At 46.3% G+C, this 14,161-nt stretch overlaps 1 protein-coding gene across 1 annotated transcript in view; it reads right to left on the bottom strand.

Moving 5' to 3' along the window:
* EEIG1 (estrogen-induced osteoclastogenesis regulator 1) overlaps positions 1 to 12,803 on the bottom strand; it is an 81,890-nt gene extending 69,087 nt beyond the window's left edge. Inside the window, exon 1 of the mRNA XM_056860616.1 lies at positions 12,633 to 12,803. Within this exon, the coding sequence (XP_056716594.1) occupies positions 12,633 to 12,778 (146 nt within the window). The 5' untranslated portion in view covers positions 12,779 to 12,803. The remainder of the gene's footprint in view (positions 1 to 12,632) is intronic.
* Positions 12,804 to 14,161: the final 1,358 nt, after the last annotated feature.

The raw sequence follows: 14,161 nt of genomic DNA, 5'->3' as shown, positions 1-14,161 counted from the left end.
ATTGATATTGATTCTAACAGAATTTGCTTCCTTTTGAGGCCTATTCTTAATACTCATGTATAGCATAATGCACCCGTTAAATTTACATTTTGCTTTGCCATACCAAAATGGAGCATTTATTTTCCTAGAATTCTTGCTTTTAATGCGGTTGTATGTGAAAGTGAACACACAAAATTTATTGTACTCCTGAATTTTCCTCCCCAACACAGTTGCCCAACCAGCCTGTAATCCAGATTGTGATGTGTTGAAGTATATCTTCCTCCATTCACTTATACACAAAGTGATTGTAAAGGTTGGTAAGCATGAAGCTCTAAATTCCCCAGAAGTGGAAACAGGTAGCTCTGTAGAAAGCATCTGCTGCAAGGTAGAATTTCTAACCACCACCTCTCCATTGCTGAGACTCATCTCATTGTCTCCAGAAATAGATAGCTGATCATCATGAAGGTCAACAGTATTATCTTCAGATAGGTTATCATTGCTAAGTATACTGTTTTTGGTGTCCTCACAGATGGGACAAAGCCATGGTTTTTGCTGTGCAACATTAACTATAGATTCATGGCTTCTGTGAATTGTAGGAAACCAGTCTTTGCATTTATCACACTGCACAGAAGAGTGTGAAACTTCAGGCTTCTTTAAAAAACGAGATGTTTCCGCCTCTTGAATCTTTAGAATGGTTTTAGTTCTTAGTCCCCTTCTGTCTTCATGCCAAAAATTATACAGCCATTTCCTGAATTGTATAGTATTTGAATGTAACTTACTTGCTATCCTTCCCCAGATGGAAGTGTTCTTTCGATAGCCTTGTCTCTGTAGCAAAGGATACTCTTCCAAGAATGCATTTATGATTTTGTCCTCAAAGGCAGGATCATTGTGTCTGGATTTCCAAGGCATTTTAACAAACCGCAGACAATGACAGTGTTACACCAGTTAGATGGGTCTCCTCTTAATTTGGGGGAATCAGCAATATATATACACACACACACACACACACACACATACATACACCTGTTTGTAAATGTTCTAACACAACCTTGGGACAATGAACTGATTGCTTTTATATTACCTTTGAACATTTAGTTAGAAAGGAAAGGTGATAGAAATAGAGAGGCACAATACCCAGATTATTCGGAAAAAGTACTGTTAAGTATTCGCTATACATTTCCAGATGAGTGAAATGGTTTTGGGGAGAGTTTTCCCAGGAAGAAGGAATGATTCCAAGATCCCTGAATAGAATTTTAATTACTTAGGTAACGGCTGTCAGTTATAAAGTGACCTGCAAGTGGGCCTTTAACACAAATGCTAAGGGAGCTGATAACTACTCATTTGTCCTGGAGCCACCACACTTAGGAGCAGATGGCAGAACAAATGGCCTTTGAACCAGGACCCAGCACAAACCCCCTTGAAGAGCACAGTACCCTGAATGTATGATGTGTGGTGTATGATATGTGGTGCTCAAAACTTAATTTTGGGGTGCAGAAGGCTCACAAATGTCACAAACATTTCTTCACAATACAGGATTTTCAGGGGCCACCACAAATAGAAACAGGTGATACCAGAACCAGTGTGTGGACCAAGCAACACTGTATGTCCTTTTGCAGGGGACAGTAGTTCCCTGTACAAAACTTCTTTGCAACACAGGATTCGGGGGGGGGGCACCCAAAAAGAAGTCAATAGCACCAGAACCGGTGTTTGGACCAGGCACCGCTGTATGTCTTCTTGGAGGGGACAGTCTCTGGAGTGTGGGGATGTGTCATTTGGGGTGGTCCAAAGATTATTTTGGGGTGCAGTGCCTGTATGGGCATCTGTCCTGGGGGCACCCCACTTGGGAGCCGCTGGCACAAGAACCGAACTTTGGACCAGGACCCAGCATGCGCCATCTCGAAGGGCACGGTCCCCTGAATGTGGGGGTGTATGATATGGGGTGGTCCAATCCATATTTTGGGGTGCAGAGCTCCAGTTCCTTATTCAAAACCTCTTTGCAATACAGGTTTCTGGGGGGGGGGACCCAAAAACAAGCCAATGGCACCAGAACCAGTGTTTGGACCGGGCACCGCTGCATGTCTTCTTGGAGGGGACAGTCTCTGGAGTGTGGGGATGTGTCATTTGGGGTGGTCCAAAGATTATTTTGGGGTGCAGTGCCTGTATGGGCATCTGTCCTGGGGGCACCCCACTTGGGAGCCGCTGGCACAAGAACCGAACTTTGGACCAGGACCCAGCATGCGCCATCTCGAAGGGCACGGTCCCCTGAATGTGGGGGTGTATGATATGGGGTGGTCCAATCCATATTTTGGGGTGCAGAGCTCCAGTTCCTTATTCAAAACCTCTTTGCAATACAGGTTTCTGGGGGGGGACCCAAAAAGAAGCCAATGGCACCAGAACCAGTGTTTGGACCGGGCACCGCTGTATGTCTTCTTGGAGGGGACAGTCTCTGGAGTGTGGGGATGTGTCATTTGGGGTGGTCCAAAGATTATTTTGGGGTGCAGTGCCTGTATGGGCATCTGTCCTGGGGGCACCCCACTTGGGAGCCGCTGGCACAAGAACCGAACTTTGGACCAGGACCCAGCATGCGCCATCTCGAAGGGCACGGTCCCCTGAATGTGGGGGTGTATGATATGTGGTGGTCCAATCCATATTTTGGGGTGCAGAGCTCCAGTTCCTTATTCAAAACCTCTTTGCAATACAGGTTTCTGGGGGGGGGGACCCAAAAACAAGCCAATGGCACCAGAACCAGTGTTTGGACCGGGCACCTCTGTATGTCTTCTTGGAGGGGACAGTCTCTGGAGTGTGGGGATGTGTCATTTGGGGTGGTCCAGAGATTATTTTGGGGTGCAGTGCCTGTATGGGCATCTGTCCTGGGGGCACCCCACTTGGGAGCCGCTGGCACAAGAACCGAACTTTGGACCAGGACCCAGCATGCGCCATCTCGAAGGGCACGGTCCCCTGAATGTGGGGGTGTATGATATGTGGTGGTCCAATCCATATTTTGGGGTGCAGAGCTCCAGTTCCTTATTCAAAACCTCTTTGCAATACAGGTTTCTGGGGGGGGGGACCCAAAAACAAGCCAATGGCACCAGAACCAGTGTTTGGACCGGGCACCTCTGTATGTCTTCTTGGAGGGGACAGTCTCTGGAGTGTGGGGATGTGTCATTTGGGGTGGTCCAAAGATTATTTTGGGGTGCAGTGCCTGTATGGGCATCTGTCCTGGGGGCACCCCACTTGGGAGCCGCTGGCACAAGAACCGAACTTTGGACCAGGACCCAGCATGCGCCATCTCGAAGGGCACGGTCCCCTGAATGTGGGGGTGTATGATATGTGGTGGTCCAATCCATATTTTGGGGTGCAGAGCTCCAGTTCCTTATTCAAAACCTCTTTGCAATACAGGTTTCTGGGGGGGGGGAACCCAAAAACAAGCCAATGGCACCAGAACCAGTGTTTGGACCGGGCACCGCTGCATGTCTTCTTGGAGGGGACAGTCTCTGGAGTGTGGGGATGTGTCATTTGGGGTGGTCCAAAGATTATTTTGGGGTGCAGTGCCTGTATGGGCATCTGTCCTGGGGGCACCCCACTTGGGAGCCGCTGGCACAAGAACCGAACTTTGGACCAGGACCCAGCATGCGCCATCTCGAAGGGCACGGTCCCCTGAATGTGGGGGTGTATGATATGGGGTGGTCCAATCCATATTTTGGGGTGCAGAGCTCCAGTTCCTTATTCAAAACCTCTTTGCAATACAGGTTTCTGGGGGGGGGGACCCAAAAACAAGCCAATGGCACCAGAACCAGTGTTTGGACCGGGCACCTCTGTATGTCTTCTTGGAGGGGACAGTCTCTGGAGTGTGGGGATGTGTCATTTGGGGTGGTCCAGAGATTATTTTGGGGTGCAGTGCCTGTATGGGCATCTGTCCTGGGGGCACCCCACTTGGGAGCCGCTGGCACAAGAACCGAACTTTGGACCAGGACCCAGCATGCGCCATCTCGAAGGGCACGGTCCCCTGAATGTGGGGGTGTATGATATGTGGTGGTCCAATCCATATTTTGGGGTGCAGAGCTCCAGTTCCTTATTCAAAACCTCTTTGCAATACAGGTTTCTGGGGGGGGGACCCAAAAACAAGCCAATGGCACCAGAACCAGTGTTTGGACCGGGCACCTCTGTATGTCTTCTTGGAGGGGACAGTCTCTGGAGTGTGGGGATGTGTCATTTGGGGTGGTCCAGAGATTATTTTGGGGTGCAGTGCCTGTATGGGCATCTGTCCTGGGGGCACCCCACTTGGGAGCCGCTGGCACAAGAACCGAACTTTGGACCAGGACCCAGCATGCGCCATCTCGAAGGGCACGGTCCCCTGAATGTGGGGGTGTATGATATGTGGTGGTCCAATCCATATTTTGGGGTGCAGAGCTCCAGTTCCTTATTCAAAACCTCTTTGCAATACAGGTTTCTGGGGGGGGGGGACCCAAAAACAAGCCAATGGCACCAGAACCAGTGTTTGGACCGGGCACCGCTGCATGTCTTCTTGGAGGGGACAGTCTCTGGAGTGTGGGGATGTGTCATTTGGGGTGGTCCAAAGATTATTTTGGGGTGCAGTGCCTGTATGGGCATCTGTCCTGGGGGCACCCCACTTGGGAGCCGCTGGCACAAGAACCGAACTTTGGACCAGGACCCAGCATGCGCCATCTCGAAGGGCACGGTCCCCTGAATGTGGGGGTGTATGATATGGGGTGGTCCAATCCATATTTTGGGGTGCAGAGCTCCAGTTCCTTATTCAAAACCTCTTTGCAATACAGGTTTCTGGGGGGGGGGACCCAAAAACAAGCCAATGGCACCAGAACCAGTGTTTGGACCGGGCACCTCTGTATGTCTTCTTGGAGGGGACAGTCTCTGGAGTGTGGGGATGTGTCATTTGGGGTGGTCCAGAGATTATTTTGGGGTGCAGTGCCTGTATGGGCATCTGTCCTGGGGGCACCCCACTTGGGAGCCGCTGGCACAAGAACCAAACTTTGGACCAGGACCCAGTATGCGCCATCTCGAAGGGCACGGTCCCCTGAATGTGGGGGTGTATGATATGGGGTGGTCCAATCCATATTTTGGGGTGCAGAGCTCCAGTTCCTTATTCAAAACCTCTTTGCAATACAGGTTTCGGGGGGGGGGACCCAAAAACAAGCCAATGGCACCAGAACCAGTGTTTGGACCGGGCACCGCTGCATGTCTTCTTGGAGGGGACAGTCTCTGGAGTGTGGGGATGTGTCATTTGGGGTGGTCCAAAGATTATTTTGGGGTGCAGTGCCTGTATGGGCATCTGTCCTGGGGGCACCCCACTTGGGAGCCGCTGGCACAAGAACCGAACTTTGGACCAGGACCCAGCATGCGCCATCTCGAAGGGCACGGTCCCCTGAATGTGGGGGTGTATCATATGTGGTGGTCCAATCCATATCTTGGGGTGTAGAGCTTTTGTAATGTCCGCAAAATCATTCAGGAACTAGGAAATGTGAATAAGGAACTGGGAATAGGGAACGAACTGGGAATAAGGAACCAACTTCAGCCTCCTGACAGGAACCTCTGTGGATACTTAAAGCCAAAGGAAATACAGAGAGTTGGAGCATATGGGTACTGAATGAGCTACAATCCCTTCTAAACCTCTTATGCATGGTTCTCAAATGTGGATCTTGACATGGAAAAAGTGTTCCATCCATTATTTCATGAGTTCCTTTTTTTTTACTTCTAAACTCTGAAGTTAATTGGTCAAATTATTCCAGTTCTTATACCAAATGGAATGGTTAGTTATCTGGGCTTCTCTAATCTCTCCACATCTGTCAATTGTGAAATGACCACCTGCCTGATACAATCATGAAAGCAGAACTAAGCCTCCCACCAAAAAAAGGGGGCGTTTCAAAACACTCAGGGGACACCTGAGCTAAGCAGAAAAAAAATCTTGATGAAGACGGAACATGCTCCAGTGGGCAAGGAATGTAGAGGGCGGCCAACAGTCAGTTAAAAGATTTAAGGACTGGGTGTGTTGGGGGGGGGGGGTTATCCTGAAGTCCCTGGTAGAATCCAGAGGCAGGAGGTTCCACATTGCTTCCCTTCCTGAAATTCCTTGCAGACTGCCAATTTTATGTATTTTTAACAGCTAAATCAAGACTCTAAAAAGAAAAATGTACACTCACATAATCTTCAGAAGGGTTTCAATTACATGGATTCTGAAATCCTTTTATGCCTTCTCCAAACATATCTACATAACTCAATAATTTGTACATTGTCAGAAACAAAAACAAGCCCAAGGAAAGTACCTACTTAACAGTCATTGCTTACTGTTTACTTCCAGTGTCAGAAGACATGGGGGGAGAACAGGACAAACAGAAAAAACTACTGTACTGGGATTTGCTATATGCCACTCTCTCTAGAACGCTGATCTTCAAAGAGCCCATCAGGAAACCCAGAAGTCGATCTGTCCAAAGCCATGACAGATCAAGACAAAGAATTGACCACTTTTCCGGGGTTCCAACAAAAGGATAGGAGAGGCTTGATGTGTCATCAGGTCCCAAGAGAATGGCGGATTCTCTTGAATACGGACTGATTGCTGGGATGGGTGCAGATAGCAGACCATTACTTACCATGGGAACACTGATTAAATCACATTCGGGTGACACATGGGATGGGTGCAGATAAACTTATGGTCTGCTAGGAGTGATGATTAAATCATCTTAGAGTGACACAATGGCGATTAGCTGGCCCCACTGTCCAGCCAGGCACAGCGTGGTTTAGTGGTTAAAAGCGGTGGTTTGGAGCAGTGGACTTTAATCTGGAGAACCAGGTTTGATCCCCCACTCCTCCACATGAGCGGCAGACACTAATCTGGTGAACCGGGTTGGTTTCCTCACTCCTCCACATGAAGCCAGATGGGTGACCTTGGGCTAGTCACAGCTCTTTTAGAGCTCTCTCAGCCCCACCTATCTCACAGTGTGTTTGTGGGGAGGGGAGGGGAAAGGAAGGCAATGGGTAAGGTGGTTTGATTCTCCCTTAAGTGGTAGAGAAAGCATATAAAACCCAACTCTTGTTCAGGGCCAGGGGGGAAAGTACAGCTGCTAACCGCCTTCCTGCTCAGGCTTAACACACAAGATGGATCCAAAAACTCTCTGAGAGGCATCCATTTTGTGGGGAGCAGTGACTTACTCTTTTGCCAGTCTGTGTCTCCCGTGCCTTTGTGGCACACCTTAGCAGGAGGAGGGGGCCAACTGCTTACACCAAATAAAAAAGGATTGAAGATGACTGCCCTGGCAAGACTTTTGAAGCCTGAATATCCACATGCAAGTCATACAACCTTTTAAAAAAATGAAACTGCACTTTAAAACCTTTACTCCTTACCTTAAGCACCTAATTCTCAATATCTTTCAGAAGGGAAGAGTCAAGACTGGGGGTTACAAAACGTCCAATGAAAGGACATCCTGCAGCATCCTCTTAGACATTTTTCGCTCCATAAGATGCACTTTTTTCCTCCTCAAAAGTGAGGGGAAATGTCTGTGCGTCTTATGGAGCGAATGTGCGCACAGAGCCGTCTGAGCGCGCTGGAACGACGCGAGCTGGCTCTGTGCGCCCCGTTCCAGCGCGCCCAGCCGGCTCTGTGCGCCCCGCCCGCCTCCCAGCTGGGAGGCAGGCAGGGCGCACAGAGCCGGCTCGCGTCGTTCCAGAGTGAGCCGGCTTTCCCCGCCCCGACGGCCAGCTGGGGGGGAGGTCTTATGGTCCCGACGCGCACGCACCCAGCCGGCTCTGTGCGGCCCAGCCCGCCTCCCAGCTGGCCGTTGGGGTGGGGAATGCCGGCTCGCGTCGTCCCGACGCGCACGTGCCCAGCCGGCATTCGCTCCATAAGACAAGTTTTTAGAGGAGGAAAACAAGATTTTTTCTTGTTTTCCTCTAAAAACTAGGTGTGTCTTATGGAGCGGTGCGTCCTATGGAGCGAAAAATACGGTACCTATGCAGGCAAGAGGCCTGAGTTCAGATTCATCAACTCAACCACTGACTGAGATTGTTTGGTCCAGACCATTTGCTCACTCAATTCCCAATCTATAAAGTGGGGAAATGGTGACGTCACCCCATGGGTCAGGAATGACCCGGTGCTTGCACAGGGGATCTTTACCTTTTTTTTAATGGTGATGAGCCCCTCAAAATTGCTTTGAGGGAAAACATAGTTGTAAATCAAGAATTTTCACTATGTTGAATCTACCGATCACTTTTTATAACTATTTATATCATTATTTTCTATGTTCTTGGAATCTTGTTAAAAAGGGGAGAAAAAAGATATACAGTGGAAATGAGGCCCCATCAAGACACACAACTTGAACAAATGTTTGGGGAGTTTTATTTGGGTGATCATACACACATTCTCAGGTGTGTTTTAGCTGGTCCCATTACCTGTTTATCTGGCCCTTCAAGCAATAGGTTCAGGGCTATACACATAGTTTCCCCCACACTACTTGAATGTTCATAACAAACCTGAGGGTAACTGGCCCCAAGGTCATCCAGCAATCTTCATGATTGTGTAGGGATTGGAACACAGATCTCTCCATTCTAGTCCCATGATGATCTGCGCTGGACACACAGTCAGCCTGTAGCTGCTTTCAGTATTATGTGTGATCACACCTACCTGGATTACAGAGAAACGTCACAGAGTCCTAAACCTACTCTAGACTGTTGTCTTTACATGCATGATCAATTTCATTTTAATCTAATACAGTGGGGACATGCAACAACAAAACTGGCTAGAGGGAAACAAGGGAATTTGCACATGAAAAAGAAGAGCAGGAAAGACATAGAAAAATCCCACAGCATTCTCCCAACCCTAAGCCCAGCTCTTTGTATGTTCAAACTGGACTGAAGAGGAGGACAAGCAAGAACTGGGGAACATTTTCATAGCAGCTATCTGGAAGTGACATTTACAACTCACCCCAGCTTTCAAAGAGGCTGGAACAGAAGAGAGCCCAGCTGACAAAATACCACAGAGCACAGTAAAAAGAGAACACGTTTCCATGTGCTTTCAGATGGAGCAGGCGGCCCAGGGGTGGGTGGGCAATTAGAACACATGAAACTGCCTTCTACTGAATCAGACCCCCCTGGGTCCATCAAAGTCAGTATTGTCTACTCAGACCGGCAGCGGCTCTCCAGGGTCTCAGGCAGGGGTCTTTCGCATCACCCGCTTGCTTAGTCCCTTTAACTGGAGATGCCGGGGATTGAACCTGGGACCTTCCGCATGCCAAGCAGAGGCTCTGTCACTGAGCTACGGCCCTTCCCCAATTAGGCTGCAGACCCTACTGCCAGCTTTCCACTTTGCTAGATTATGAGCAACCAAGCCTGTGGAGAGAGGGAGAGGGGGGAAATGCATGCATTTGGCTTAAATTAGAGGCAATTTCTCTGCTGGAACACGTCTGCGATCTGCAACAATCACATGCAGAGAGGGCTCCTGAACTTCAGCCAGCATTTTATTTAAAGCAGCCACACAAGGTTAGCAGCCACCACCAGCACAGGCAAACACCACTGCTCCTATATCCAAGGTCAACAAGGAAGAGACCCAAGCGCCACTTTCAAACCAATCTAAGTACTGAAGGGATTAATTCCTTCCTCTTCCCAAGATTCCACAAAGTTCAAATTCCTCAGATAAGCTGCTTTCACCTGAAGTAGTGGGGCAAATTAAATGGGAGGAGGAAAAGGGGAAACACACACAGTTGTGGCAATAAGCAATACCTCTGAAGACCCCAAGCATTAAATCAAGGCTTCTCTAGACTCTAAAGGAAGATATGTCCAACCTCTAGAAAAATAGAATATGGAGAAAAGTACCAGCAAAAGAAAACCTCCATGCCACAAAATTTAACTTCTAACAAAGCAGCTTCACTCCCACACCAAATCAGATTCTGTTCCTTTATTCAGGTCCACATACTTCTGTACTAATACAAGAATAGATTCCAGAAATTATCTGGAACAAGACAGCTCACAAACAAGTCATGAGTTGTTTTGGAATTTGTGCTGGCATGGTGCTAGGCAATAATCAATGTGCACACAGTCACACAGTGTCAACAAAAGCAACAAAATATGATTAGCAGTCACAGAGCTGGGACAGGGTCTTTTTAAAGCAAAGAGAAGCAAAAAAAGGCTATAATAATAATGGCAAAAATAACTTTCCAGAACCAACCTTGCCTTCCTTCAGTCCCTTTCTTCTGCAACCTTTTAGTCTATTGTTTTTTAATGACCACAGGAAAAAAAGCACACCACCACCTAGACAGAATGCTACGCTTCCCAAACCACATGATCCATAATTCTATTATAAGCCATTCCAAAGCTTATCTAAAGGTTGTAATTCATAAAGTAGGAAAGGGAGCAAAAGAAGAGGATCGGAGCTAGACGCTCAGTGCACAATAAGGTTTTGGGGAAAAGATTACCTTCCTAATTAGATATCAGTACAATTACTGTCACTGGTAAAGAGACGTGTGCACCTTTGAGTATAACATATGGCATATATAGGTATCTAATAAACATGCATGCACAAGCTAGGGGCCTGCAAGGACCTGCAGAAGAGAATAATTTGGGAATCCTCTATCCACCTCAAAAATGTTTCTCTCCAGGACCCCATAAGCTCTCAAGGCCTTGACCAATCTGATTTCCCCTTTCCTTTAACTGACTCAATGCCTTCTAGAGCACTGTCAGCCCACAACAATCCATGAGGGTGGGAACAAGAAGAATCTCTCTTTTGACTACATACAGACCCTTACATAGTCTTTGGGTTGCGTAGTATCCTCTGCAGTACTGGAGGGAAGATGCAAGAAAATCCCTTATGAACAGAAACTACATGTCTGCCCACAAAAGAATCGATCGAGCACCTGTTATTTGAGTGTACCTAACACAATAAAATTTGTAGTGAAACTATCAGACTGTTGCTAGAAAGGTTTCCCGGAAGATCTAACAAAATTAGACTTGAATATCTTCTGTCAGATAAGAACCACCAAACGACACGATTGGTTGCCCAGTTTTGCACCCAGGTCTGTAATCACAGAAAAATTTAGAAGGGCCTTTAATCCTGATGAGTGGCAGATATTTTAGTTTCTGAAATGAATTTATCTCTAGTATTTGCCCAGGAGAATGTCAAACTGTTAAATTGCTGACAGATATGTGTCGTTTTAGCTGGTATCTATTAGGACTATCCTGTGTTTATCAAGATTATTTGTATATAAATTTTATTCTTTCTGTAATTAATGTCTCCTTTATATACCTACTGGTCATGGACTGTAATAATAAAGAACTGAACTGAGTTGCGTAGTATTTCAGCTTTCATGACTGGCACAGAGGTGACCCCCTTTACTACATGGGATGCAAACAGGTACAGACAAAAGGGAGGGGCGGGAGGCAGCTGGAAGAGAACAAACTGAAGAGTGTCAAAACTGCATAGAAAACTTCATCTTGGTCTTAACAAGGGTTAAGAAGCTCTTTACAGAAAGACATTGTCCCTCTTCAGAGAATGGCGTACACCATTCCTCTGACTTCCCCAATTCATCATCAGTTAGGAGTGATCCACTCCCACTCTGACTGGATCTTGTGTTCATTACACATCTGTTCCATGGATCTCTGGGCCTTTGAGTCTCACTTTGTAGTCACCTTCCTTCATTTATATTGTTAAATGGAGCATGCATTTATAACAGATTTCCATGCACATTTGGGTACAGGTTGGAAAGGTTATTGCAAAGTCATATGAGAAGGCCAACCCATCCAAAAGATACATACAGTACATTATTTACTACACAGAACACAAAGATATAACCTAGTCAAAAGCATAAATGATCCAATCAGAATGGGACATGTATTAAGCACTCCTCGCTCTGGTTGAAACCAAGCTACCATCTGTATGAGGATTCATCAATACTGACCTGTTTCTTGAATTGCTGGATCTTTTGGGCTTCTTTTTTTAGAAAATCTCCTCTCCTCAATTTCCATCTGTGGCATGTCCACCAACTAACACTTCACACATGTAATGAAGCGGACTTTCGCTCACAAGTGCTTATGCTGGAATGTGTGTTAAGTTTTTAAGGGGCCACAAGGCTGTGCACTTCTTTTGTGCAAGACAGCAAATCAGCTACAGTGCTGGAGTTTCTCATTACTATACGGACAACTGGAGTAGGGAAGGTGATCTAGGTCAAAACGTCTTAAACTGTGGGTTGCGACCCCATATGGGGTCACGTAACTGAATGTGGGGGTTGCAAATTAAAAAATTTTTTTTTACATAAATTTCCTTATGATTATCAGTAAATGTTTGATTTGTATACCTATTTTATATACCTGGGGTCACAAACATTTCTCAGGCAAAAAGGGGTCACGAGTGGAAAATGTTTAAGAAGCCCTGATCTAGATCACTTAAGGGTTATCTCTTCTTAGGATGACAATGGAAGTATGCAGTTTCTGTGGAAGAGCACCAACCCAGCCCCCAGAAGAATCTGAGGATTACACACAGTGGAGTATCTTTTCCCATAGCTTTATATCAAGGGAGGGGGCAACCTTGTGTAACAGAAGAAAAGGTAGAGTTCTAGTCATGCACTACTTGCTCAGTGTGACATGTATCAAGTTAAAAAAAAGAGCCAAAGAACAGCACGGCCCAAATAATTTCTTACCTCGAAGAAAGAGTTGCAAAATCTCCTCCATCCAGCAATCTAATTTTGCAGAATAGGACACCATTCACGAAAGGGACAGCAGTTAGCTCCTCCAGAGTGAAACTGGTTTGAAATTTGAACTTCTTTTTCTTCATCAAAAAAGCCATGGGCAGACTTGAACAAGACCAATATCTTTTTTTAAAATTCCAATTTTTGTTCAAGAAAACCAATAGCAGCAGCTATAAACACAGATGGAACCAATAACGGCGTTTCAAAATGTCAAATGAAACCTAACGGCCCACAGTTGTTCCAATCTTAAAAAAATAAAGGATGAATCCTAGTTCAGTTGCAATAGCAGCCTAGCTTTAAATGGAAAAATCTCCTTCTCTCTTTGGTGGTCGGATCGGGCTATAGTATCATTGCTGATGCAGATTTCAGGCAAGGGGAAGGGCAAATTGAGCCTCTGGTTCATCTCCAAGGGAGGGTTAAGGAGAGGGGGGAAAATCTTAACTCCAGACCAGCAGGAGCTGCTTTGATTAAAGGTGGAAGTGATCCGTTTCTTGCTGGGCCCCTCTCGGAAGCATTGCTGTCTTCTCTCTGAGCTGGTGTATGGCACAGTCAACGCTTCACAGTTTCAGTCTCCACCCCCTGTGCAAAGCTTCAAATGCAGAAAAGCCTCTGCTGCTTTTGCTGTGGCTCTCGCAGGTTTCTTGTCAGCCTAGGGGAGGAAGCAAGGTGGTTAGCCAGAGACGGCATCAAGCTCCTCCCTCTGTACCCATCCCCACCTAATTATAGACAAATACTCAAGTCTTATCTCATTCTGATCTAAGAACCAATGCAGGTTATCTTCCTCACACCCCAAACATCATTCTTTCCTGTACATAGCAACTGCTACTATAATCCTCCTGAAATAATCATGATGTATTTTTATGTGATTTTCAGTACACACCAACAGATATCACAAAAAGGATAATCACGCTCTCCCCGCATTCTTGCATACATCAACAGGTTGTTTGTAAAATTCCATTTGAGGCCTTTTTCTTGTGATTTTCAGCCAGCTTCAAGAAGTACTCAGCCACCCCAGAATCAAAATAAGGGAGAAAGCAGGCAAAGGAGTTTGCTCAAGGTCTTACAAAGCTATGTTACAACTGGACAGCTTTCTCCCAACCTTAACCCTGCCTTTAATTGGCGTTCTTAGCCAATTTTATTCAGCTATTCATTTTCAGTGACTTACAGCATGCAAACAGTCAGGTTTAGCAAAGAAAACCTGGATGAGAAATTATTGACTGTAAAGCAAGCTCAAAGGACGGCAAAAACAAACCCAAGGAATGGATTATCAGGACTTGATCTCTCATGTATTTTGATATGCTAACTTCTTCTCCCATACTCTTTTAAGAAATGTTTCTGAAATTCAGCACCGCCACTTCAGCTTTACCACTCATGCAACAAACTAGACGTTTTAACAACACATAAAGGAAGCTACCAACTCTCCTGAGTCAGACCTACATCTCAAAATTATTCTCTCAACCTTTTTTGCTCCACTCCCCCCT

Source organism: Euleptes europaea, chromosome 14, assembly GCF_029931775.1.
Source record: "Euleptes europaea isolate rEulEur1 chromosome 14, rEulEur1.hap1, whole genome shotgun sequence".
Taxonomy (NCBI): Eukaryota; Metazoa; Chordata; class Lepidosauria; order Squamata; family Sphaerodactylidae; genus Euleptes; species Euleptes europaea.
This window is presented reverse-complemented; position numbering and strand designations above follow the sequence as displayed.